Source organism: Triticum aestivum, chromosome 2D (genome assembly GCF_018294505.1).
Source record: "Triticum aestivum cultivar Chinese Spring chromosome 2D, IWGSC CS RefSeq v2.1, whole genome shotgun sequence".
Lineage (NCBI taxonomy): Eukaryota > Viridiplantae > Streptophyta > Magnoliopsida > Poales > Poaceae > Triticum > Triticum aestivum.
In genome coordinates, this window is record NC_057799.1 from 167804182 (window position 1) to 167830915 (window position 26734).

Sequence of the window (26734 nt, forward strand, 5' to 3'; positions counted from 1 at the left end):
GATGTTTCCGGTTAATACAATTCTAGCATTAATTATAAACATTTATCATGAAATAAGGAAATAAATAATAACTTTATTATTGCCTCTAGGGCATATTTCCTTCAGTTCTTACCTACGCATCAAAACCACAACGATTTTTCATCAAGTGTGTTGTTTTAACCTTCAATAAGGACCGGGCGTAGCCACACTCAATTCAACTAAATTTGGAGAAACTGACACTCGCCAGCCACCTGTGTGCGAAGCACGTCGGTAGAACCAGTCTCGCGTAGGCGTACGCGTAATGTCGGTCTGGGCCGCTTCATCCAACAACACCGCCGAATCAAAGTATGACATGCTGGTAAGCAGTATGACTATTATCGCCCACAACTCTTTGTGTTCTACTCGTGCATATAACATCTACGCATAGACCTGGCTCGGATGCCACTGTTGGGGAACGCAGTAATTTCAAAAAAATCCTACGCACACGCAAGATCATGGTGATGCATAGCGACGAGAGGGGAGAATGTAGTCCATGTACCCTCGTAGACCGTAAGCGGAAGTATTATGACAACCGGTTGATGTAGTCGTACGTCTTCACGTTCCGACCTAGTACCGAAAGTACGACACATCCGCGATCTGCACACATTCAGCTCGGTGACGTCCCATGAACTATCGATCCAGCCGAGTGTCGAGGGAGAGCTTCGTCAGCATGACGGCGTGATGACGGTGATGATGAAGCTACCGGCGCAGGGCTTCACCTAAGCACTACAACGATATGACCGAGGTGGATTATGGTGGAGGGGGGCACCGCACACGGCTGAGACAATGATCAACTTGTGTGTCTATGGGGTGCCCCTCTCCCCCGTATATAAAGGAGTGGAGGAGGGGGAGGGCCGACCCTCTCAATGGCGCGCCCTAGGGGAGTCCTACTCCCACCGGGAGTAGGATTCCCCCCTTCCAAGTAGGAGTAGGAGAGGAAGGAAGGAGGAGAGAGGGAGGAAGGAAAGGGGGGCCGGCCCCCCTCCCAATTCGGATTGAGCTTGGGGGGGCGGGGCGCCCCCTCCTAGGCCGCCTCTTCCTCTCTCCCACTAAGGCCCAATAAGGCCCATACACTCCCCGGGGGTTCCGGTAACCTCCCGGTACTCCGGTAAATGCCCGAACTCAACAGGAACCATTCCGATGTCCAAACATAGCCATCCAATATATCGATCTTTATGTCTCATCCATTTCGAGACTCCTCGTCATGTCCGTGATCATATCCGGGACTCCGAACAACCTTCGGTACATCAAAACACATAAACTCATAATACCGATCATCACAGAACGTTAAGCGTGCGGACCCTACGGGTTCGAGAACTATGTAGGTTCCCTTTATTGATCGAGACTCATCTCCGGTCAATAACCAATAGCGGAACCTGGATGCTCATATTGGTTCCTACATATTCTACGAAGATCTTAATCGGTCAAACCGCATAACAACATACGTTGTTCCCTTTGTCATCGGTATGTTACTTGCCCGAGATTCGATCGTCGGTATCTCAATACCTAGTTCAATCTCGTTACCGGCAAGTCTCTTTACTCGTTTCGTAATGCATTATCCCGCAACTAACCCATTAGTCACATTGCTTGCAAGGCTTATAGTGATGTGCATTACCGAGAGGGCCCAGAGATACATCTCCGACAATCGGAGTGACAAATCCTAATCTCGATCTATGCCAACTTAACAAGTACCATCGGAGACACCTGTAGAGCACCTTTATAATCACCCAGTTACGTTGTGACGTTTGGTAGCACACTAAGTGTTCCTCCGGTATTCGGGAGTTACATAATCTCATAGTCATAGGAACATGTATAAGTCATGAAGAAAGCAATAGCAACATACTAAACGATCAAGTGTTAAGCTAACGGAATGGATCAAGTCAATCACATCATTCTCTAATGATGTGATCCCGTTAATCAAATGACAACTCATGTCTATGGCTAGGAAACTTAACCATATTTGATTCAACGACCTAGTCAAGTAGAGGCATACTAGTGACACTCTGTTTGTCTATGTATTCACACATGTACTAAGTTTCCGGTTAATACAATTCTAGCATGAATAATAAACATTTATCATGATATAAGGAAATATAAATAACAACTTTATTATTGCCTCTAGGGCATATTTCCTTCAAGTATTTGGATTGTTAGAGAGATGGAAGGTTTTTCGGAATGAAGGCCCATCTTTTGTTATGTGGTAGCAAGTCTACATGCTTGAACTAGAAATGGTAGGTCATTGAGCTAGAAAGTAAAATACGCCTTCACCGTTTATGGATTGCCTAAGATCCTTGTGATGTCTTCCTTTATTATTTGGCAAACTCCAGGCTTCATGTTGGAGAAAGCAATGAGTTTCCGCTCTCGCCTGGGATCTATGGTCGTTCCGATCTTCACGACTTAGGGGCGGGTTGGAGTCTAGCACGATTTCATTGGTTTTGCCGTGACTATCAAGAGCACATTTGGTCTAAGTGGTTCTGGATGCCCACAAATCCAGCGATGGTCATGACCAGGATAGAGATCGGTAGTGTCGCAACTGCACCGCTTGTGGGTTGACAAACAAAATACAGCTAGGCTCCAGGCGTGCGTGAGCTGCCGATAATTGATTCACCGTCAATCTTAAGGTCAAAATGAGGGGTCATGAAGAACAATAAAGAGAGTGGTAGTGGCCAGAGGGATCTCATAGGAAATATGTAGTTTTACCAAGGTCTAGGCCCCCTAAAGGTACCTTCTTATATACTCTCTCTATAACATGTCTTGTATTATGTTATAGAGGGAGTATGTAGTTGTATGTACGAAACTAGGTCTTCCGATTATTGCTTCCCCGGATGGAGATTATCTTTGACCGACAATGGTCATCAAGGCCATTATATACTTTTGTCGCCTTCGGTAGCAAGACATCTATTTATGGAGTGGCGTTACAACATGATCTTTTGCTGTTGCAGGGAGCATATCTCTTGATCACGTAAATAATGTGAATCCTCCGAGTTCCTACATTAGCACGATTGGATTGGGGGGGGGGGGTCCTAGACATCCTCTAGTAGACTCGTTATGTCACACCACGCTCGTAGGTTAGAGTTCCGTTACTCACGATAATAAGATGACATGTGCGAGCTAGTCGCCACCAGTCAGCTCCCCGCCCCGCTTCCTTCTGCTTCCTCGTCCTCCTTCTCATCATCTCTTCCATCCAGTTGTCCTTCCTTCTCCTCCTTCCCTTTCTTTCTCTTTCCCGGCAGATCATACATCTCCCTCTTCTCTCTTTTCACGCGCCGAGATCAACAACTCTGATTACGTTGCGCTATAAGATCTAATATCCAACGCATGTTCGCTCATCAAATTTGTTATCGAATAATGAGCTCGATGCACACTGGCTCCATTTGAGCAAACATATTATGCGCACATAATTACATAATGCATTTAAAGACAAGGTCATGGCCTCATTAATCTAATGTTTTTTCCAGTTAAGGTCTTAAATACGTACGGAAATAATGATATGCCATGCGTATAACTAAGAATGCATACATACATTGAGTTGCTTTGGTATGTATGTACGTACACTACACACATTGGCCTTGAAGGCGTACTACCTAGGCTCATGCAGCCTTGTACGAGTCGTGTGTGTTGACCTGACCATACCCAAACAAGACGGTTATATCAAACTACAACTACAACATATAGTATTACGAGGAATGTAAACTTTGATGAAGCTTACTAATTAATCCATTACCATAGATTTCTCTTTGACTTATATACAGAAAAACAAATACATGTGGTCAATCGGGTAACTGTTGGTCGCTCGTCGATCGACGGAGCAGGCAGCAGCAATCATTAAGTTGCGCACCAACTCCAGTCTATTTTCCCAACGATTAAAGAATAATTGCTTGTCATGTGACCATCAGTGACTTGACAGTTACTTGTGTCCTTATTCTAGTTGGTTTTTCTCCCTCCATTTGATTTCTTCTTTTATACTTATATTATATTCTCAGTGGTACAGTAACCAATGAAATAAAAGAGGCAGCAAAATTAAACTAAAGAAATCGAATGAACAAGAACAAACAGACATATGATGCAAGTGACCCTATTTTTCTTCACTGGAGACAAAGCATATGATGCAAGTGAGAGGGACAGCAGCCGCCTCCACCAATCATATGAAGCCACCTTTGCCATGATTCCCCACACTGACATGCACCACACACACCAATGAATTGAAGATCGAAATAAGAATAACAGGAAAAGCAAAAGTGAAGTTTCTAACAGTAACCAGTGACCATGAACTGGATAAAAATGGTACAATCCTGTACAAAAACGGCTCTCGTACGTGATCATCATGCATGTGTTTGCCCCCTCTCGGTCGGTAGTACGTGATGAACTGTTCAACTTAGTTTCCACATGCATGCATGTGGAATGGAACCCGTACTTGTATTTTCACTACATGTAGTCGCTCACATCCAGGAGATCGGACAGGTGCATGTCGAACAGCCCGGCGGCGTCGGCGCTGAAGGCGTCAATATTGCTCGTGTTGGCGCAGAACGCTGCCGTTGAAGCCGAGTTCACACGCCCGGCGGGGCTCGATGACGGCGTGGATACGCCGGAGCCGACGTTGCAGTTGTTGTTGTTGCTACTTGTGACCGGGCTGCTCCACTGCAGGTTCGACGTGTCTGACGCCATCTGCATCAGCGCCGGCACGTAGTCGAGCTCGAGCTGGTTGTCGTAGCCCGGGAGCTGCCCGTAGTCAGAGGCCACCACGTGATCCTGGTGTAGTTGCTGCGCGGGGTTCGCGTGAACCAGGCCCGGCATTTGGCACGCCGAGCTGGGCTGCAAGAACATGTCTGCGGCCGTGGCATGTTGCGGCGGCGCCTGAGGTACCTGCTGCGCCATCTGCGCCTGGATCAGCCAAGGGAGGAGCATCTGCTGTTGGGTCGTGGGCTGCGAGGAGGTTGTGGTCGGGGCTGCGAGGAGGGTGGAGGCGAGGCGGAGGAGGTCCGGGTAGTTGGCGAGCGGCTCGAAGGCGCGGAGCGTGTCGAGGTCGGCCTGCGTGGGGTAGTAGGCGGCAGGCTTGAGGAGCGAGGAGAGGTCGAGGAGGTCGAGGCGCGGCGCGTGGGTGACGGGGTCGATGCCCATGCGGAGGAGGCGCTTGCGGATGTGCGTGTTCCAGTAGTTCTTGATCTCGTTGTCCGTCCGTCCGGGCAGCCTCGCCGCAATGGCTGACCACCTGAGCAATCATGTAAAATCAAAACCAAACTCGCCAGGAAACCGTACTACGTCGAGTTGAATGATGTGAACTGAGTGCATATATAGTTGTTAATTACGTAGTTCTTACTTGTTGCCGAGGATGCTGTGGAGCTGGATGATGGTCTCCTCCTCCTCGAAGGAGAAGCGGCCGCGCTTGATGTCCGGCCGGAGGTAGTTGGTCCACCGCAGCCGGCAGCTCTTCCCGCACCGCTCCAGGTCTGCACACACACAGACGCAACACAACCGATTAATTATCTATCTATCCATCACCTTTGTGTGGGATCGATCGGTTGCCAGAGCAAGCAGCTGTGTGAGTCCGAGTCGCTTACCGGCATCCTTGGGGAGGGTGCGCCAGTTGCCCTGGCCGTGCTTCTTGATGTAGGCGATGAGCTTCTCGTCCTCCTCCTGCGTCCACGGCCCCTTCTTGAGCCCGGTCCTGTCGCAGCACGGCGCGCGCCCCATCTAATCGCGTACACAAGAACTGTAGAGACGGATTGGGCGATGGAACAAGCAGGAAAAGGCTCAGTTTGTCTCGCAGCTGGAGTATGGAGAGGAGCTAGCTAGCTAGGAGAGTGTGAAAACTGAAACTGGGCGGATGGATGGAGGTAGAGGACGGGAGACGAAGGTGTGTGGGGGCGATGGAAAGGCTTATAAAGGGCGCGAGGGCGACGGGCCGGGGGTGGCGGTCCAAGTCAACAGGATTCGGTGCCGGCCTTTGTTTATCGCGGCCGCGACGTGGCTCTCCTGCCGGCTGCGGGCTGCGTCTCGTCTCAGGGCCACGCCCACGGCCGGAAAGCGTCTGGTCCGTTGGATGAGGATGGAAGGGGTAAAAAAGGTCGCGACCGGAAGACAAGAAACGCACGCAGGGCGGGACGCCACCCCCCAAAGTAGCCAGGCAGATCCCACGGCACGCGCTGGCGTGCCACCCCGACTATCCCATCGTCGCAGGCAAGGCTAGCCCGTAGCCTCGTGGAACATTGTCTTGTGTTTTGACCGAGATAATCACATGTGTCGATCCTTGCGGAGTAGATCAGTGGAGCGTGCTTCCTCCTCCCTTGGCCTTTTGCCCGTTCCATCAGCAACATGCCATTTTTACCGATCGTGGTAGAATCTACTAGACTCCGTCAGGCTGAACGAGCTAGGAAACAAAAGACAATGATGGAGTGCAAAACAGTCAACTGTACTGTATTTTACTTTTACTACTACTAGTAAACCAAGGATCTACGTAGTAGTGGGTAAATTTCTTGGCGGGCGAAACATCCAATCCAATCTAATCTATCGATATTTGACTCGTGTTTTGCCACTCCCGTCGGCTAGCTGGCGTTGACGAACGCCGCTGGCCTGCCCTGCCTTGTGGTGCCCGCCCTCCTGCGCCACCTCGCCCCGCTGACGGACGGCCCAGACTCGTGCCGGCCCGGCCAACTCTATCTATCCCTAGCAAGCCCTCGTGGTCGAGGAACTGCACGGACACTGCTGCATGGAAGGAAAAACGCACTGCCCTGCTCCCACGGCAACGGGCCATGGCCATGGCAGCAGCAGCAGCGGCGGGAGGGGCCAGCACCGGCGATAAACTGGCAAGGCGGCAGAGGCCCGCGTGCAGCTTTCCTTTTAATTCCTGTGCATGGCCCTGCGCCCGCACCGCCTTCCCGCCGTACGTCCTCGCTAGCTGACATGCCGGGCACAGCCGGACGGCCGGCCGGCCGGCCACATGACAGTCTCGCCCCGCCGTGGTCCGTAACGAAAGAAGATCTGACAGGCAAAAGGAGACGCGCCACGCGCGTGTGTTCGAAATCGAATTCGCGACGCTCTTGCTCGGGGACCTCGCCCTCGTGTGTGCTGGAGTCGACGTCGACCGAGATCTATCTGCGGATCATGCAAGATCCCGACGTGGCCACGTTTTTACTTCTTTTTTTTGCTCGTCTTTAGATTTGTGTCGTGTAAAACGACCGATGGATCGATTTTCGGGCGAAGGATTTTAGCGGTTCCCCACGTACGTCGTGTGCCGGCCGGCGACCGTGTGGCTGACAAGTACACGGGTGTGCACAGGTGTGCCACCTGCTCATGTGGTGTACCGCAAAAAGGCTCGATGGGGTGTTCGTCCGAAGGACTCGTGTGCTATTATTTTTGGGGATTGCGACTCGTACTTCGTGTCCCTCCACAACCAGCAGGCGCGGTTTCTGCGCTGATATTACTAGTTAATATGTAAAGTGAAAACAAACGTCAAAAAAGTTTGCCCAAGCAAATCAGAGTGTGTGTAAAGGAAATTGAAAGTGACATCAAGCCAGGAAAACGCGACCAGGGAGAGAATATTGCTACTACCCTGTTGTACGGATGCGATCTACGAGTGAACGAAGCATGAACGATTGATGTCGCAAGTGAAGGCTCATATAAGGAGTAGTACAACACAGCATGAACGTACCCTGAATACCTAATAATATTACTAAAAAGATTACTACTACGTACAAGATCGCGGTTAAATCACCTGCAAAGAAGAAGATCATAGTTAAATGGGTGAAAATGAAACTTACTTGGCATTTAGCATCGTCTTTTGTTGTCTTAGTTCCATGAAACACGCAACACTCACTTGGTACTCCATTAAGCTCTCTTTCCGGTAGGGACGCGTGTCTGCCAATCGAGCTTGTAGTGTCCATGTCAATTGACCTTTTGTGCATCACAATAATTGCTCGACACGGCCGGCACACATCAAGCCACTCGTACATGCGAGTACAACACGAGAGCACGCTTGAATGAAGGTTTTTTTCCAGCACTGAGTATTTATTGATTTAATTGTTGAAATATATCGCCCATCTTCCTTCATGAGTTCGGACTTTTGGATGAGTTGACTGGTGCATAAATTCAATATGGTATCAGAGCCAAGAGGTCTTGAATTCAAAATCCTGCCAACGCAGTATTAAATAAAACGATTCTGCAGCCTACATCGATCCCATGTCTAAGGACTAAAATAGCCTAGACGTGAGGGGGAGTGTTGAAATATATTGCCCACCTCCCACCATCAGTTCGGACTTTTGGATGAGTTGGCTGGTGCATAAATTCAATATTAATGTCCAGATTAAGGTGACGCAAAAAAAGCTAGTAGCGCAGACGAAACCAACGAGCAGGTTCAATTTAGCTGATGAGCACATCCACAAATAGAAGATTAATTTGGAGAAGGGACGAAAAGAAAGCCAAACTGTGCAGCTTACGGCAAAGTTAACAATGCACAAATATCTCATCCACTCCATCAAACGCGCAGCGACTAAAACAGTCAATGCCCTATACAATGCTTGCTTGCTTGCGGTTAATACTAATGTAGTGAGATGATTAATAATGATCTCTGTTGCCCAACCACAAACCTGTACCGCTACCCCCTGATTAGCCAGCCCTCCAAAATAAGGCACCCGTCTTAATTAGTTTAAGCAGGAGGAGGGGTAACCAAGTCCAAATTAGGGAAGGCGATTAGTAGTCTGCAGGTCGCTCCACTAACGGTACGGATTCACACAGCAACATTATACAATTTTCGGAGGCAGTAGCCACTTTTGGCGTCCATTTCCGAATGCAAACATCATTATCGTATGTCATGAAAATAACCCCGCGTCCAATAGAACAGGCTATTTCGGACTAGTTGGCCGACCGTCCTTCTCAGACTTAATTGGGGAGCATGCATGCAATCAATGGTCTACATGCAATCACTGTTTCGGTTAAGGGTACATGCTTGCATCTAAACTTTTTTTACCACATACTACCAGTAGTGCTCAATTAATTGAGCATGCGTGATGAGCTCAATTGTACTCCCTCCGTTTCAAAATACTTGACTTCCATTTATCCAAAAATGGATGTACCTATATACTAAAACATGTCTAGATACATCTATATTTTGACAAATGAAAGGCATGTATTGTGAAACGGAGTACGTGCCAACCGACTGGTCCGAACGAAACCGGAGGCTAAAATTACCGAGAGGTGATTAGACTGGCGTGCAGACGTAACGACGACAGCGCCTCGCGCGTGTGTGCGCACCGTGCACACCTGTGAAGTGCCAGCGAGCAATGCTTGCCGATGCTTCCGGGGATCGACCGGAGTACTTTAACCAGCGTCCGTACATGGATCGCTATTAACACTAGGGAAAAAATATATATATATGGTGATAAAAGTACGGGCAGTGAGATCACACTCTCGCGCAGCTTCCACTGCGATCGTTGTTCATACGGCAACCCAGAGAGTAGTACACCAGTACGTACGCATGGCGCATATATATGCGTACGTGTACTAGCTAGGTACAGTAGCTCGCTAGTACAGTAGATTTGTTGCAAGACTTGACCGGTCGTCGTATTAGTAGATAAGACGGACAAGCTAGACATGCATGTTACACCATTTGTTAATCCGCGATCAGATACACTGATACATACGTACAACATGGCGTATACTACAATTAACCCACCTACCTAGCTACTTAATCAGGAAGCGTTGGAGTACACAGGGATAACCTAGCCAGCTAGCTAGATTTGCTAGTAGCTTAACTCTAATTAATCAACACATAAGCTGCATACGCCTCCATGTCTCTCGCCATGGAGACACCGGCCCTCTTCCACGCACTACTCAAAACAAATCCCCAGCAGTTTTCAAGCGAGCCAACACACGCCCTCAGATTAACAACCATTAACCCGCCCGCATGAAGCTCTTAAGTATTCCCCTAATACCTGATCGGGGGCTCACGTGGCGCGAGATCAGGATTCCATGGCGTATCCCCTGCCCGAAACGGAGCACCGCTTACGTCGCCCTTTTGACCTACGCGACGGACAGAGAGTTGCTGCGAATAACGCGACGCACACACGCGCCTACGTGTCCCCCGGCCTCCAATAGTCTAGGCGCTACGGCGTCCTTCTCTATACGCGCGCGCGCAATAGTTAATTCGCGGTTGGGTGATCCGGGAGATCTCCGTGAGGTCACCCCGGTCTCGCCTGCTTCATCCTAACATTGACGTTTAACGTATTCAAATCCCTCTCATAATTGTGTATTTTTAGCCAGGGGTTTGTGGATTTCATTGTTTAGACGCAAAGGCATCGCGTTAGATACTGTAGATTATTGTGGAGCTGGCTGGCCAAGACAACTCTGACTTCGTCTTGCTGCACTTTACGCGGATGTGATCGCGTTTTCTATAGTCCGGAATGGTTGATTAGCACCTGTGATCACGGATCAGGCGTCGCCACGTTGGAGCGCGATCAGATCAACCAATGCAAGGTAAAATAGTGCACTCCAGCCAGTACTTACGCATGAGCCAGTTAATCTTTACCTCCTTTGTTTGTGCAGGGCATCCATGCATAGTTAAGTGTATTATCTGAACCTGATCCTGCTAGAACATTCATTTGGTGATCAGGCATGAACATGATTGAGAGGTTAGTTAATTGCAATAGCTGTGACGATCTCCTATACTATTTCTTTTTTCTTTTTTGGCATCTCTGCGAGCCTGTGATCACTGTTCATGCGTGGGGTCCGTAGAAAACTATGGTATTTGCATGGGGGACGAGGTACGTACATACGTGGATCCATGGATGAGGTGTCAACAAACTGTCAACTCAACATACAAACTGGCGCCTCCGTTGCATCACTCCCAGCTGCTCCATAAAAATATTTGTCAGTGGCCAGGATGAGGCGCCCGTGGCTGTGGTTTCGTTTGGTTGTGACCTGGATCGCCTCCGCCTATAGTTAGCAAGAGTAGATGGGCGGGAAACATTGTTATTTCATGTCATGGCCCATGCATATCGTACTTGCTCCCTGGATGCATATGGCCTGGAAACGGCAAGCAGGACATTTAATTTTCTAGGGGTGTATCTTTCTTATGCGACATTATTGTCATCTGGATGCGGCGAGTTGGTGGCATAAAAACAGCTAGCGCACTTGGTTCCGTATATGCCTTGGACCTTGGTCGATTCAGCATATGGGTCAGAGCATCAGAGGACAATTCATGATGGAGTGCAGTTTGTGGCTAGAAAGAGAAGGAGAGAAATTAATGTTCAGATGTCTGACTGAAAGGACGTGCTGAGGAGTATATAAATCGGAATTATTCAGAACATTTGGTACCTGTTTTCGGCTGTTCATACGCAGCTGTTCATATGTAGTAGGAGTACATTGGTTGGCCGTTCCGACGCTAGCTCATGCTCATGCAAGCACTGTTTTTTGGAGAAGAAAGACCTCATGCTTAGTGTCCAATACGCACCGCTTGTTGTTGATTAAGCATTATAACAACAATTTCCTTGATGTTTTTATATGGTGTCAAGTGAGATACCAAGATCTCAGTTGCGTAGCTCAATACACGAAACTAGCGCCGACAATGCTCGATCTCGGACGCCAGCGCAAATAGTAGTTCACCAGCACATACACTTGAGAGCATTTGGCACTTGATCTGGGCAAGAACGGCATTGGCTCGTTCCATACACTTTCACGACATCTGAAGTCCAACCACTTGTACACTTGTCATTTCCGCTGGTCAATCAGCCGGGGTTTGCATGCCGGAATGGCTGACTCTTGGCAAGCATGGGCGGTTCCTGCAGCAAGCGACAGGCAGCATTTCAGATCAAGTTAACCCTCTTGATGCCTTGGACAACTTAATTTCACCCTGATAGCTAAGCTAGCTTGCTTACGCAGCAGAGCTATTCTGAAGACGCGTACGATAATTACGACTTTCTGCACACAAAAACATCTGATCAGTAGCCTTTCTTATTGCGCCCATCAAAGTCAGCATAGGCTACAGCAAGAAGATATAATGTCGGGTCATCTCGGTTTACTGAACCCGCGGCAGGCGGAGGTACGTGTCACCGGAGAGGCCAACGGATCAGTGTCCAGACCGTCGTAGTGGCTGCAGCAGTAAAGGTCGTCCGGGTGTACGTGATGTGGATTTGCTGGGCTAATCATGCTTATAAGGTGGCAATTTTGCATTACGAACGATCTCTGCAGGTCGTTATCCTGCAAGCTTTGGGGGTGCCTTTTTCTTGGGCTTGAAGAGAATTGGTGGCCAAACATGTTGCAAGGTGCAGCGATGTCAGATTTGTCCGAGATTTCGCTTCTCCACGCTGCAAGCTTTGCTTGAATGAGGCCTTCGGCTCAGGGGTGCTTGCCTGCGTGGACGTCGTACGACCATGCAATGCAACCTTCTCAAGGTTATCCAACAGATGCAGAGACTCTGAAGGCCAAGGACTGTATAATTCTGAAGGCAATTTAGATGCCGACTCAAGGGAACATCGAGCACGGTACCGCATTTCACGCCTATAGCTTCTGGGTGACGTTGCTTGCCAAATTCATTCAGGTGCTCATTAGTCAAAGGGAACTGTGCTATTTGATTCATGTAAATATTCTGAACAAGGCTGTGGTTTACCTCTATGAATGCGAGACCCGATACAGTTTGTCATGCGGTAAAATGTTACAGACAGAACAAAATCGTGCTCCTGTTTGAAGCTGCGCAACACTGCATCTACTATTTATAGTTTGCTGAGATCAGTTCGACGAGCTTGTCGTGCAGAGCGCCGTTTGTGACAAGAACACCGCCTGAAGGGTACAGAATTCTTCGCCCTGTTAGGTCAGCTGCAAGATCCAACGGTTCTCCACTCCAGTCACTGATCTGTCAGTTTCAAAAAATTGCAAAATTACAAAAGTTATAATACTAATGCCGGTTAGTCGATAGAACAAATGTAGATTTCAGACAGAGGTATATACCTGACCACCAGCTTCCTGCACACAAATCATCCCAACAGCATGATCCCAAGCCTATGCAAACAGTGGGAGTAGACAAGGTCAGCGTATGTGTAAACATAGTCCGCAAGTTGTTTAACTTGTCATGCAGAACCATTGGAATTTCAAGCAAGAGGACACCTTGATTTGAGTGTTCACCCGTGCTCGACTGAAAAAAACTGAGGCTCTCCCAGATGCTACCATTATATATTTGCACAAGCTACAAAACATCAGCAAGAGCATTATCACTCATCGATGATCAGTCTAAGATAGTCACTATCAACCTAACATACTTTTCTAGTATAATGCTGGTAATAAATAGAAAATGCAACAAACCTGCCACAGCAAGCATATCGGAGAAGAATTTTATTCTCATCTCGAGTATCAGATTCATCTGTTGTTGAGTCAAAGAGGACGGATAATGGTATCATGTTCCAAGTTTGGCTATCCGGAATGCAGAAGCGTGCCATGTGCACAACTGAACATGCATCAACAAAACATCTCTTCCAAACATCCTGTGCTGTGGTGAACTGGCCAATCTCAGGAGACAAGTGCCTAGACCAAGTACCACAGCATACATGAGACACCATAAGGATGCCATTGCCAGGACAGGGATCAAGATTTTCTTCTTTCTTGTTTGCCGTGGTACCATTGGTCCAATTTGGACATCCCATCACTCCCACTGCTACCTTCCCGTTCACCACAAGAGCCAAACCGACCTTAAGACAAAGCAAGAATAGCTTCATATCAGAAGAAAAATAATACGAAAATGTAGTGACCATGATCTATTGCTCAGGTAGCACTTAGAATTTTAGAAAGCATGGACCTGCAAAATTCAGACTGAACAGCTACCACAGACGAGCGAACAAAAATGGTATTTACCAACCCTAATTTGCCAAACTAAGTACTCAGATATCCTACTTTGTCATACTTGGTATTATCAAAGATTGCAAATCCAAAAGGACAGTGTTTCATTAAAAAAAAGCTGCAAGCAAACTTTACGCCAGTAAATAAAATGACGATGTTACAATGTTAAATATGGTTTGTTTCAGTGAGGAACCATGTGGAAAATCATCAATCTACAAACCCCAACGTGCTATGAGTCTCATAATGTTGAGTGGGGCTTTTGATGCATGCATCTAGATCGCTTATGCTACAAAGGAACACATGATGGAGGCCCTGAGACAAGCTACACATATAAACAGTCCAATATGGATCATCACGACATTTTCTAGTACAATACGCATTTTAATGTGCGTTTGAGAAGATAGTGTCCAACACACATAATGTCCAGAAAATGTTCATAACAAAGGTCTATGCCGTTGCAGTTCTGTAACAACGATTGTACTCCAAGTTGCAGGATGCAGTCAGCGATACCCAGTGATGAGCCTTATAATGAACACAGAGCCACCCTACCAAGAGTGGATGGCCTTCAGGAACAATCTTGCCCCATACACTGACACATCACAGGAAAGGATGTTCCAATATGCCCCCTTTTTTGCTAAATTTGTGCGGAATACGGTACTCAGCTGGCTAGGCTGTGACATCATGAATATTATGGACTCTTACAACTTGGCTTCCCTGTCAGCTTTGTGACGAGAGAAAGGCACAATTTTCAAAAGAAAGGCATCGAATGACTCCATTGGGTTAGTTATTCATAGCTGGTAGAATTTATGTAAGTAGAGGAGTAGTAGAATCTTGCAGAATCAACCCTTAAGCCCAAGACAGAATGCATACGAAGTTTGTGAAGACAATGAGCAATGGGATGGAGCAATGATAGACTGCTAGCTACCTACTTATCTCAGCCAGCCTAATGGTGTTTCTGCAAGCTCTTGTACAGATTAAATAGTTTTGGCACCTAGCTGTTTGTCTTTTAGCCCCCTGTACATAATCTTTCCCTCCCATAAAATAATTAGGAAGAGCTCCTGCCGTTCATTCAAGCAAAAAGAAACAAATAAACAGAGAGCTGTACCACATACAGAGCATCATCTCCTTTCAAGAAACCTTTAGTGCCATCAATTGGATCAAGTACCTTCAAAACCACAGCATCATGATAACTCAGTGGAACGAACTTTTACAGATCCTGATATGCGATTAATGAAAACTTGGCAGTTTACCCAATAAGTAGCAGGATTTGAATCAAAGGAGACAGCGTCCTTGCCTCCTCTATCAATAGCTCTCAATACATCATCATGAGTTAAAGGTGAACCACTATTTTTCACTTTGTCTGCGACAGCACTTGAAATTGACTCAATGAGTACATTACCACTGTTATCATCAGGATTAGATGACTTCAGAAATGTTGAGTCCTCTTCTGCCACCAGAGGTATTGATGGAAACAGTTGCTGGAGCTCTTCCAGTAGGGTAAATATGGCATCAGATAAAGGTACAAAGTGCATATGTTAAGCTGAACTAAGGAATTATGCTATGAATTACCGAAGCTGATAAGGGCCTGAACTCCAAAATCTGCAATTGTCACAGGACTTTGGTCATTCTTTTCAAGAATCTTCCTTCCACCTGAAAGAAGTGATCTCTTCACCTGTCAAGGCATACAAATTAACCAGCAAAATGTAGCTCAGGTTATCAGCTAAACAATCGATAACATGCTAGGCATTTGAATTTATTACATCACCATTAAATGATGCACTGAGAACTCACGAAGTCAACGTTTGGGTTTAGTGCAGTCTATTGCTGCTGAAACCTTTGGGGCTTCTGTTTTTTACTTATGCTCTTCTCAGTAACCGCAACAAAACTAACTAGACCAAAATTGGTCTTTGCCTATTGAACTTAAACTAAGACCTGATACACAAGAAATAATTCTGGCTTCAGTGAATGGATGTACCTTTTATTTCCTAACTATCCCATAGTTTATCCTTATTTTCAGGTATATATGTTGTATTTTGGAAAGAACTTAGATATACTAAACTGAGTGATGTCAATACTTCAGAAATAAACGGTGCATGATATGAAGCATTTGATGGCCATATGATCTGCCATGCCAACTATGTCTGGGGGAGCCGGAAATGGCCATGCACCTCTGCAAGAACTGCCCCTTCTTGACAGCGGTCTGGGGCCACGTTAAAGATTGAACGGGAGAGAATATGGATATGGTGGCGGACCCAACGCTTCTATTCATCACGGCAGTCTCACATTGGTGGGACGAGATGATCTCCAATGGCCTGAAGGAGGTCAAGCGATGCCAGAGTGGTATTCTCTTATACACGTTGTGGAACATATGGAAGGAACACAATCGTCGCATCTTCAGCGGAACCGCCTCACCCATTTTGAGGTTGCCGCTCTGGCTCTCCAACGCGACATGGCTTTTGGGCACGCCCATGCCATGGAAGGTATTGGCTTTAAGGTACTCCCTCCGTAAAGAAATATAAAATCGTTTAGATCACTGCTTTAGTGATCTAAACGCTCTTGTATTTCTTTACAGAGGGAGTAATAGTCAGTCTGTTCCTGTCTTATTGTTTCCGCCAAGTTCCCTTCAAAAACATGACACATCTGTACATAAACCTTCATATTCGTCTAAATGAAAAGGCAGTGCTGCTGCCGGTTCCTCGAAAAAAATGAAGTATATTATTGTTGTTCTACTGTGTATGGTTAAAATTGTCTAAATGAGATTGTTTACCTTTTATGATCACACTCACATGGCGACCACAATACACAACTGTGTTTTAGAATAGGTAAATCATTTTGATGATTTTACTAAAGCTACCGAGTACGTGAAATGACTGGATTTTCTCTGTGTCTAGCATACTGCATTACGCATTGGATGCTTAAAATGTTCTGTCTTACAAAACTTTACCCCAGAAATGAACCTCTTCACACAATATGTCTCGAGCTTTATCAAACATTTGCAAGGAACTGACTTTTCGGTGTTCCACGGACCTTTTCACTCTTTTTTTGCAAAATAAATTTCAACACCGCAGGAATTGACTTCAGAGAATAATATGCAAATTAGTTGATCCTTTCTAATTTTTTCTCAACTTTGTTGCCATCGAACTTTACATCAAGAGAGCTACTCCTACTTTACAGTGTTAAATCACTGCTATGCCACCGAATGGCAACGACCCCGGCGCCCAATCTGAAACCTAGAGGAGGGGATGAGGTCAACTCACGTCTACGCAGAGGCGGCAGGCGCGCTCGACAGAGGCGGCGGCTGCGGCGAGCTCGCGGCGGTGGGGAGCGCGCTCTGGCGGGAAGGGGAGATCGCATCCATCCTCCGCGGCTGACGATATCAACGCTGCCGCCCTGTCCAATAACAGAACAGATCAGCCGAAGAGGCGGCGGCGGCGGTTGCTGCTACCGAAATCACATCGGAGGATGGATGCATGGCCTGGGAGCTTGCGAGGGAAACCTTATCGAGATACGAGAGGGAGGAGGCGTCAGCGGGGCGAATAGTCGCCGGCGGCCGACGAGGAGACGGTGCGCCGGAAGCGAGAGGTGGAGGAGCGGCATGTGTGATATGGGTGTGTGTGGCGGGAGCAGGACGGCTGATACTGTTGAAACATGTTTTTTTTTCTTCAGAAATTATGTACCCATTTGTTGATCACATAACAAAAGTATTTGGGGCAAACCAAAGCTGTGTTGGATGGTTAAGAGGACAGTGCTATTCTTAGTCTACCAAAGTTCAAATCTTAGTGTTCGTATTATTTTGAATTTATTTCAGAATTTTCAGCAACGCGCGTTTAGTGGGAGGAGACGTTTTCATCTACTACCAGGAGTCAGGCCTCAGATGGATCAATCAGCCAAACAAACAGGCCGAAATTATTTCAAAGTGATGAACCGGCAAGTGTGTGAGCTTCTCTGTTTGAAAATATTTTTTCAAGAAACTTTCAACCTAAAATCTAAAAAGTGCATACGCATTGTTTGGGCGAACCGAGCGGTCGGCTCCTGGCCACTCGATTCCGCGCGGACATAGTCCAGGTGCCATCTGTGTTGAATCATTTGAACTGGTTTTGGACTGTTGCTCTTTAAAATAGTGGGCCAGGGAATATAATTAGAAGAAAAAGTAGTACGTGATGTCCATTATCTCTCTCCGTATGTGACTGATTTAACTATCTTTCACAAAAATTTAAAAAGTCATATCTTTCAAACCTTGCATCGGAATTTAGATCCGTTTTCATCTTTGGACTCCTCACATCGAGATCTTTAAAATTAGATCCCGCATGGGGTATGTTTCGATGAATTTTTTTTATGCCAACTTTGGAGCTATATGGTGCAAATTTAGTACTGTGTTGTGCAACTTTAGTACTACATGATGCAACATTTTTCAAAACAAAATTTTAGGGCTGCATAATCATGACAACCTAATTTGCAACTAGTCTACTGCCGTGGCCAACTACCTAGTCGTAGATGTGCAACCATCCTCCCTACTTGTAATGTAGTCTAGTTGCACACACATTGATGTTTAGTTGACAGGAAGACTAGTTGCGCACACATATGCTTAGTTGGCTTTTAATGTAGTCTAGTTGCATACACATTGATGTTTAGTTGGCTTGTAATGTAGTCTAGTTGCACATACATTGATGTTTAGTTGGCTTGTAATGTAATTTAGTTGCACGCACATTGATGTTTAGTTGGCAGGAAGACTAGTTGCACACATATATGCTCAGTTGGCTTATAATGTTGTCTAGTTGCACACACATTGATGTTTAGTTGGCAGGACACTAGTTGCACACACACCTATGCGCAACCGAGGCGGCAATGTAGTCTAGTTGCACACACATTGATATTTAGTTGGCAGGACTAGTTACACATATATGCTCAGTTGGCGCGGCAATGTAGTCTAGTTGCACGCACATTGATATTTAGTTGGCAGGAAGACTAGTTCGTCGAAACATCCCCATGTGGGATCTACTTTTGAAGAGCACGTCGCGAGTGTTCCAACGGTGAAAACGGATCTGAATTTCGACACGCGGATTGAAAATTATGCCTTTTTAAAATTTTAAAATCACAAAATAAATGTGAACAAACACATGCACATGCATATGCATGCACAAAAGGAGAGATGCATATGCTGGCATTTTATACGTAGCAGAAAAAGGGACTACTAGACCAAATTTGTAGCATAGACAGAAATAGTGCGCGCACACAATTTAGAATTTAGGCCGACCGCTCGGTACGGCTACCGAGCAGCCGGCCGCTCGCTAGACTTGCCCAACTTTCAATCCATTCATTCTTAATTATAACAATTGACAGTACAAAGGACACCAGAGCTAATAAAAATTACAGTCGGGTCCGTGGACCACCTAGCAACAACTACAAACACACATGTGAGTCGAAGGCGCGACACCGTCATCGCCTCTCCCTCCCCGAAGTCGGGCAAATCTAGTTGTAATAGACAGTCGAGAAGTCGTGTGCTAAGGCCACCAGCGCACCAGAGAAGCAACCATCGCCGATGAAAAAAGTCGTAGATTGGAAGGCGAATCTATAAACACACAAACGAAGATGAACGAAGACCAAATCGAAATAGATTCACCGAAAACCAACACCGACCGAATCCCACGAGATCTGACGGAGACACACCTTCACACGCCCTCCAATGAAGCTAGGCGCACGATCAGGACGGGATAGAATGTGAGAGACATTATTCCTGCCGAGGGACGTCGTCGCCGCCACACAGCCCCAACCAAAACGATGAACCTAACAACAACGAGAACGAGGTCCCTCCCGTCGGCAGGGGGCCGAGGCCCCTTGCACCTACATGGCCCAAAGGCCATCAAAGATGAGGCGGAAAGCAATATCATCAAAATCTGATGCTATAGCCATAATCTCATTAGCAATTTGAAAGTATTGGCCTGTCATGATCATCTACCAACGAGAGAGCCTCTCGCAATGCAAGTGCTTCGACAATTTTAGTGTCTGATACCCGCAAAAAACTGTTGAGGATGCCGCGGGAAATCACTACTACCACGAGCAACAACTGCCACTGTAAACACAAAATCACCTTATATAGACTTTAATTTGTTTCCTTATTATGTCGTTTAACAACCCACACTTGGATGAACAACATTAGTTTTAAAAGTTATCATGTACACATTCTTAAGAAAATTAAGCAAATTGCATCAACCACAAATAAAGCATCATGCACACATTCAACCGTCATTTACAAATCACACATGGCATGTTCTCATGTGTACACCGTCCCCTCCTCCAATGTGTTAGGCTCTCCATGCCACCCTAAAAAGCGTGATCTCCACTCGCGCTATCTCCCAAAGATTGCCATGTACTACTTTGACTAAGGTGTTGATGGAAATAAATCGGAAAATATCCGTCGTGTGATAAATCACATCCAATTTCACTAGGAAATGGAAATTAACTAATATAAATGCTAAATAGTTCAAAATGTGGAACAAATGGTTCAAAACAAATACTTGTAGCGCTCTATATTCATCGAGCATGTGAAGATAAGAATTGAAGTTTATTTTAGCTCATGTAAGTTTAGCCAATCATGCTATTTGTACCTCTAAAGATAGTTTCACTGAAACTAATGAACATTTATTTTTAATAACAAATGGTCTAAACAACATGAAATGCCAACAAAAAATGGCTTAAAGATTCGGACATTCTATTGAAGTCATTGCTTATTCGAGAAGAGTCAAAACATTGTCGCTACAAAGTATTAATAAAATATTTAGAAAACACAAGAAAATTACAAGACCCGCACACTGATTTAATACACTAAAAATCTTCTGAAGGAGAAATCAATTGCTAGTTAGCAAACCGGTAAATGAGGAAAAATCAACAACTTTGATCCTCTCCGACTAGCATTTGGGAAGATCGGATGGCGGGGGGAGCAGCTTCTGGTTCGACAGGCTCCCGTCTAGCACCAACCATGCCATTCGTAGTCCCCAAGTTGTGTGCACCTCCAAATGGCAATGCATGAACCATACACCTGCGGATAGATGCATATCACACGTATGAGTACAGGCTAAACATCCAGTTTCATGAATATAGAGAGTATATGCAACTCTGTTTACCTGGGTTGTCAGCAAGGAACCGTATGGCAACCCATCCACCAGCCGGCACGCCGACGGTGTTCCGCTCGACGGGGTCGACGAGGTTAAACCTCATTGGGTCATTCACAGGGTCGTAGTTGCCAAACCCTTGCCCGACAACGAAGAAGTTGAAGCCGTGCAGGTGCAGAGGGTGGCTCTCGATGCCAAGGATGCTCGTGTCCTGCATCACCAGCTCCACCGACGCGTTGAATGGTAGCACGAGCAGCTTGGTCCCGGTGGCCACGTTCGTGTTGTTCGGCGATACCCCCGTGTAGTTGAATTGTGAGAGGGGCAGGACCGGGAAGTTTGACCCATAGACACCTCGAGACTTGCCTGTGAAGTGCGACTGAAGGAGCGCCGTGGAAGGAAGCACCAAGGAGATGTTGTTGATGGCTGCCGCAAACTGTGTGGTGTTGGTAGGCCCCTGGCATGTCGCATTCACGGGGCAAGGGCGTGTGCCCAACCCGACCGTGAAGAAGAACCGCCTGTCCACCGACTGCGGCACGGCCGCCGGGTACTGCGGTGTGGCGAGGCTCCGGAGCTTGGAGGTGAAGTTGGTGACCAGGCCGGTGTCGTTGAACCTCGGCAGAGTAGGCCTGAAGAGTGGCAGGTCCTTGTCGAAGCTTGACTCGGAGGCGGAATGAGGGTTGTGGTACTCGAGGATGCCGGCGACGGTGGTGTTGTCGAACGTGCCAGGCCTGATGACGGAGTATGGCGCGGCGGACATGTAGAAGTTAGCCTTGGGATAGAACGGCTTGGCTGTGAGGAGCACGTTTGTGGTCTGGCCCGGAGAGATTATCAGAGTCTTGACAGGGAACGGTTTGACATAAACTGCGTCGACTTCGACGATGGTGAGTGTGTGGTTGGCGACGGAGAAGAAGAGCTCGTCGTTGAGAGCAGCGTTGATGAGGCGCAGCAGGTATGTTTTTCCTGGTTCCGCCTTCAGCTTGAACGTGTCTGCAAAGTGTCATGGGTGCACGGTAAGCATGACACTTTGACGATTTTGTTGTTGTTGCAATTATGACACTTTGACGATTAAGACGCATGGAAGCACAGAGTGAGCGCAATGTACCTTTAGCGGAGCTGTTGTATAGCGGCCCAGGGAGGCCATTGATGGTGAAAGCGTCTGAGATGTTTGGGGCGCCGCCCGTCCGGAGCGCCTGGCTGATCAATGCCTCCGTGTCCGCCCTCCACCACTCGCCGAAGAGAAGAGGAAGTTCCTTGTGCGGCGCAACGAACGGGTAAGGCACGCCGAGCTTGGGGAGGATGACGATGGCGCCGTATACGGTGGCGCGTAGCCAGGAGATGTGCGCGTGCCACCACAGCGTGCCGCGCTGCCCGGCGACGGTGAAGTTGTAGACGTAGCTCTGGCCCGTCTGAATCGGGCACTGCGTAACGTACGCCGGCCCGTCGGCCCAGCCGCTCCGCAGCTGCCGAATGCCGTGCCAGTGCAGCGTCATGTTGTGCGCGACGTGGTTGGTGACGCGGACGAGCACGCGATCGCCCTCCCTCGCCACCAGCGTCGGGCCGGGGTACTCCCCGTTCACCGTCACGATGCTCTTGCTGGCGCACAGCCTCGTCACGTTCGCCATTTGCACCTGCAGAGATCAAGGTTTGGAAGACGATCAAACCCCATCCATGTGAGAAATCAGGTGCACGCCCGGAAATGCATGCAGAGCATAGATGAATGTGGACGTGTATACATATAATACTTACATTGAAATCGTAGCGTCTAGTGATGCTCTGTGCCTGAACGATGAGCAGCATCAGAGTCGCCATGAGGAGAGAGCAAGCAGCCGGAAGACGGGAGGAAATCGCCATGGCCAGGGTTTTCAATTAGGCCCTAATCAGCTAGCTTGCCGATCTTGATGAGCTCTTGAGTAGCAGATGTATGGCTAGGTGAGGATGGAATGCTTTTGTTCCAACAAGTACTTGAGTTTATATATACACGTAGGAAGCTGCAAGCGTGTACCACCAGCTACGTACGTACCACCGTCCCATTTCTTTGAGGTATTCTACGTGGTCAATTTTCGTTAGGTGCTTCGGTGGATGAACGATCAAGGCAGGAGCTTGAGCTGGAGTACTATAGCTTTGGAGTCGAGCGAAAGCCAGTGCATTCGTGCCATCCATCACCTCTGGTTTTTAATTGAGGTAATATCACTATCAGTCACAAAACTTGCGTTGGATGTGCATTTTAGTGCTAAAACTTGCAAAATACATCGTTGTGGTCGCATAACTTGCGTTTACGTGCACATACGGTCACAAATCCCGTCTGCCTTCATACGACGTGCTGGCATGGCATACCTGGCCCGCTGGCAGCCTCTGATTCCGCCCGGCGCGGCGCGCGCGTCTTCTTTGCAGAAAACCCCTTGGCCCGTTTACTATTTACGCAAAATAGACCCTGCTGACAGTGGCCCTCTGTACAGCTGACCGCAACCCCTGTTCCCAAATCGCTGCCCCCTATTCCCAAATCCCTAACCCGCGGTTCGCGACGGCGGCGGCTCGCAGCGACGTGTGCACTAGGTGGCCGGCGGCGGGATCTGTTCGAGATGGGCGGCGCTGGCTTAGAGAAGCGCGAGGCAGAGGAATGGAACGGGGAAGAATGGAAGCCCACGGCGGTGTATCACTGGGGATCGAAGAACCACTATGAGGTAACAGATCTGTCTAGTTCATGTACGATTTGTTACCCTACTTTTTCTCAGAAATAATTGATTTTTAGGAGGAGGAGTTGCCGGAATGTTCACTGGATCCGACTCATGTTGTTGCAAACCGAGGCAGCAACAAAGGCAGTAGGTTGTTGGGATGGAAGAATGAGGTAAAATAGGAGTAAACACAACTAAAACTGAATCTGGCAGTGCATAAGTGTATTGATGTGTGCATGACTTGTGCAGGATTTGAGGAGTGTTATTTTTGAGCTGGATAGGAAGAACAAGGTGCTGCAGAAAAAAGGTTGAAGAAAAAGATGCAGAAAAGCAGGCTGAGATGGAGAAGCATAAGATGGAAAAGAAGATGATTGCAAGGATCAACAAGGAGAAATTGATCTGTAGAGATAGGATGCTAGTGTTTGCAATAGCCATATGTGTAGGCTTGTGCGCCATTGTCTTTGCATTAGCTGTGAAGTAGAGGTTGGATGATGTTGAATGTAATCTGAATTATGTGTTGTCACTCTATTTTTCAGTAAAGTGATGATTTCAGTTGCATTGGCAGTGTGTGGATTTGATGGGAAATTCAGTCAATTGATCATTTTGACCAAATTTCTGCTGTTTTATAAATCATTTTTGACAAAAATCCCAGCAACTATTTTGACCAAATTGGACAGGATTTCTGCTGTTTTATAAATCCGTTTTGGCAAAAAATCCCAGCAACTCTTTTGACCAAATTGGACAGCATTTCTGCTGTTTTATTAAGCTTTTGGCCAAGATTTGTAATATAGCAGACTTGCAACAAGGATCTAGCACAGACAAATTGACCTTAAGTGAACAGGAACATATCATAATCGAAATGACATATTTGGCACTAACATAAGTAGTTTCTTAGTCGTACGAACCAAACCAAAAGTGACATAACTGTTATCACATTGTCTTCTAAATAACTACTGAACTAGAGACCACAAGTTCATTCATGAACTCCATCACCAAACCAACAAGTTCATTCATGAACTCCATCAGACTTTCACCTAAAGATGCATGTAATGTAAACTACAAAGACAAAAAGTCATGCAAATCATCAGGCCAACCTTCATCATAGAGATAAGGATCCTGGCTAGCTCCTGGTGTATTTTGGCTAAAAATGACCTCCTCCTCACCCTGCATGACAAGTGGCGGTTCATGTATTGTGGATCCATCGGGTCCAAATAGCAAGTTGTAGAAACTTGGAGCAGCAGCTCTTGCTCCTCTTGCATTGCCACCTCCTCTTACATTGCCACCTCCTCTTGCATTGGCCCCTCCTCTTGCATTGGCCCCTCCTCATGCATTGGCCCCTCCTCTTGCATTGCCACCTCCTCTTGCATTGGCCCCACTTGTTGGAGCATTGCTTCCAGTTGTTGCAACATTGCTTCCCATTGCAATATTGCCTTCCCTTGCCTGCTTTTTTCTTGGCCTTGCAACTTTCTCATTGGCAGTCTTTCTCACCCTGCCTCTTGACATGGCTGTTGTAACTCTAACCATAGGAATTGAGTCTCTGGCATTGGCAATGAAGCTAGACTCAGGTAGGGGGGCAAATTCCCTAGGTGCTGGATATGTAAACTTCTCCTGCTCACAGAAGTACAATATAAAAAGGTGGGTATGTAAGCACTTAAATGGTAATTACATCTGCATAATTTTGTCACTGAATATATTACCATTTCTTGCATCTTGTAAACCATTGAGTCAGGGGTTTGTGTTGGATCGAGTTGAGGGTAGACTCTGTGTGGCATGATGTTCTGCAACAGGTGAAGCCAATGTATCAATGTTTAAGTATAGTTTGAAGATTAGAGGGGAAAATATATAAGCAAAGGATGGTACAGCAATTATGCTTGGATCGTCATATTCTTCTTCAATTGTTGTTTCCTCAGTTGTTGTTTGATTAACATGATTGTGGTGGCCCTTCTTGTTATGGTTAGCAGCTCCACAAACAGAACAATGCATGGTCACACCATGTTTGCTCAATTTTTTCACCCCAGTCTTGTCCTTCTTCTCTTCTGGATCTTTTTTCCTGTTCTTCTTAGGCCTGCCCATTACTTTTGTGTACAGGGGTGGGTGAACAGCAATGCCATGCATTTTTTCCCATTGTTGTGGGTCCGTCATTGGCATCATATTAAATCCATAACACTTCTTATATTCCTCAACAGTGTAGCATGAATGGACCATGCTCTCTGGCTCAATTCTCTCATGCCTAAAACATGCAATTGCATGATGGCAAGGTATGCCAGATAGTACCCACCTTTTGCATTCACAAGAAAGCATGTTCAGGTCAACAATGTATGTGTTGTTCAAAGAGAAAACCTTGAAAACACCTTGCCCATACTCTTGCACCCTGCAGTTCTTTGCCCACTCCACATACTTGTCCAATTTCTTCTGTATCTTGGGACATAATCTGCCTGTCCATTTCTCTGCCTCTCTCTGCTTACCAACAATCCTGTTTGTTAGCTTCCACATAATTTGGTCCAACATTGACTTAATTGGCATTTCCCTCGCATCCAAAATGGAACTGCAAAATAGTACCAAATATGTAAGCACACAGTTGGCATTTGATTTGTTGTTGACAAGAAAATAACAAGAGAGTAACCTATTGAACACTTCTGACATATTATTTAGTAATATGTCACACTTGCAAAATGGGTCAAAGAATGCTTTGATCCATGTTCTTGGCTCCAATTTCTCAACCCAGGTGTAGGCACCCAAGCTGTGTTCTTTCATTAGATCCATGTTCCTGGTGTATGCAGCTTCATTAGTGGACCTTGCTATAGACCATAGATCATTCTTGTACCTTCTTTGTCTTCTCATCAAATACTTCCTTAGTGCACAAGAAGAACTGGCTTCCTGGATTGCTCCTTCTAAGCTCCTGACCATAGTCCCACAAAGTATTGTATTGGTCATCATCTACTCCCCTTATTTGATTCACTGCAGCTCTCCTAGCTCTTCCCAACTTACTCCTGTGTGGAACCAAATTATATTCTGTCTCCACCTTATCTGAAAATTTCTTCAGAGGCATTTTTTCATTGTCTCTGAATTCTTCTCTCAACTTGTTAGTAAGAAAAGGAGCAGTCAGAACTCTCAGGT

The 26734-nt window shown here is 46.6% G+C and overlaps 4 protein-coding genes across 4 annotated transcripts; all 4 read right to left on the reverse strand.

Annotated features, from left to right (window-relative positions):
- Nucleotides 1-4216: 4216 nt before the first annotated feature.
- On the reverse strand, nt 4217-5918 carry LOC123049112 (transcription factor MYB41). The gene is made up of 3 exons (XM_044472103.1): nt 5577-5918; nt 5336-5465; nt 4217-5227 (listed from the first exon to the last, which is right to left on the reverse strand). Exons 1-3 carry the CDS (start codon nt 5707-5709, stop codon nt 4444-4446), a joined length of 1047 nt encoding a protein of 348 aa, XP_044328038.1. The 5' UTR covers nt 5710-5918; the 3' UTR covers nt 4217-4443.
- Nucleotides 5919-12554: 6636 nt separating this feature from the next.
- LOC123052386 (putative PAP-specific phosphatase, mitochondrial) lies at nt 12555-17473 on the reverse strand. Its single transcript, XM_044475533.1, has 9 exons — nt 17333-17473; nt 17094-17226; nt 15406-15508; nt 15087-15322; nt 14942-15001; nt 13306-13688; nt 13111-13189; nt 12955-13005; nt 12555-12859 (listed from the first exon to the last, which is right to left on the reverse strand). The coding sequence occupies exons 1-9, from the start codon at nt 17431-17433 to the stop codon at nt 12716-12718; spliced, it is 1290 nt and encodes a 429-aa protein (XP_044331468.1). The 5' UTR covers nt 17434-17473; the 3' UTR covers nt 12555-12715.
- Nucleotides 17474-20548: 3075 nt separating this feature from the next.
- LOC123049113 (laccase-4-like) lies at nt 20549-22796 on the reverse strand. The gene is made up of 4 exons (XM_044472104.1): nt 22692-22796; nt 22048-22573; nt 20958-21932; nt 20549-20872 (listed from the first exon to the last, which is right to left on the reverse strand). The coding sequence occupies exons 1-4, from the start codon at nt 22794-22796 to the stop codon at nt 20742-20744; spliced, it is 1737 nt and encodes a 578-aa protein (XP_044328039.1). The 3' UTR covers nt 20549-20741.
- A 1708-nt stretch (nt 22797-24504) lies between these two features.
- On the reverse strand, nt 24505-26144 carry LOC123049114 (uncharacterized). The gene is made up of 3 exons (XM_044472106.1): nt 25478-26144; nt 25315-25395; nt 24505-25225 (listed from the first exon to the last, which is right to left on the reverse strand). The coding sequence occupies exons 1-3, from the start codon at nt 26138-26140 to the stop codon at nt 24941-24943; spliced, it is 1029 nt and encodes a 342-aa protein (XP_044328041.1). The 5' UTR covers nt 26141-26144; the 3' UTR covers nt 24505-24940.
- Between the last annotated feature and the right edge of the window lie 590 nt (nt 26145-26734).

What these genes read in the sequence shown, in the direction of transcription:
- LOC123049112 (XM_044472103.1), bottom strand. Translation starts at nt 5,709, where the DNA reads ATGGGGCGCGCGCCGTGCTGCGACAGGACCGGGCTCAAGAAGGGGCCG. An exon ending in CACCCTCCCCAAGGATGCCG is followed by an intron (nt 5,466 to 5,576) that starts GTAAGCGACTCG and finishes GTGTGTGTGCAG; the next exon opens with ACCTGGAGCGGTGCGGGAAG. An exon ending in CACAGCATCCTCGGCAACAA is followed by an intron (nt 5,228 to 5,335) that starts GTAAGAACTACG and finishes ATGATTGCTCAG; the next exon opens with GTGGTCAGCCATTGCGGCGA.
- LOC123052386 (XM_044475533.1), bottom strand. Translation starts at nt 17,433, where the DNA reads ATGCCGCTCCTCCACCTCTCGCTTCCGGCGCACCGTCTCCTCGTCGGC. An exon ending in TCAGGCCCTTATCAGCTTCG is followed by an intron (nt 15,323 to 15,405) that starts GTAATTCATAGC and finishes CCCTACTGGAAG; the next exon opens with AGCTCCAGCAACTGTTTCCA. An exon ending in GAGATGATGCTCTGTATGTG is followed by an intron (nt 13,689 to 14,941) that starts GTACAGCTCTCT and finishes CTTTGTCTTAAG; the next exon opens with GTCGGTTTGGCTCTTGTGGT.
- LOC123049113 (XM_044472104.1), bottom strand. Translation starts at nt 22,796, where the DNA reads ATGGCGATTTCCTCCCGTCTTCCGGCTGCTTGCTCTCTCCTCATGGCG. An exon ending in ATACAACAGCTCCGCTAAAG is followed by an intron (nt 21,933 to 22,047) that starts GTACATTGCGCT and finishes GACACTTTGCAG; the next exon opens with ACACGTTCAAGCTGAAGGCG. An exon ending in GTTCCTTGCTGACAACCCAG is followed by an intron (nt 20,873 to 20,957) that starts GTAAACAGAGTT and finishes ATCTATCCGCAG; the next exon opens with GTGTATGGTTCATGCATTGC.
- LOC123049114 (XM_044472106.1), bottom strand. Translation starts at nt 26,140, where the DNA reads ATGCCAATTAAGTCAATGTTGGACCAAATTATGTGGAAGCTAACAAAC. An exon ending in ACGATCCAAGCATAATTGCT is followed by an intron (nt 25,396 to 25,477) that starts GTACCATCCTTT and finishes CACCTGTTGCAG; the next exon opens with AACATCATGCCACACAGAGT. An exon ending in TTTACAAGATGCAAGAAATG is followed by an intron (nt 25,226 to 25,314) that starts GTAATATATTCA and finishes TTCTGTGAGCAG; the next exon opens with GAGAAGTTTACATATCCAGC.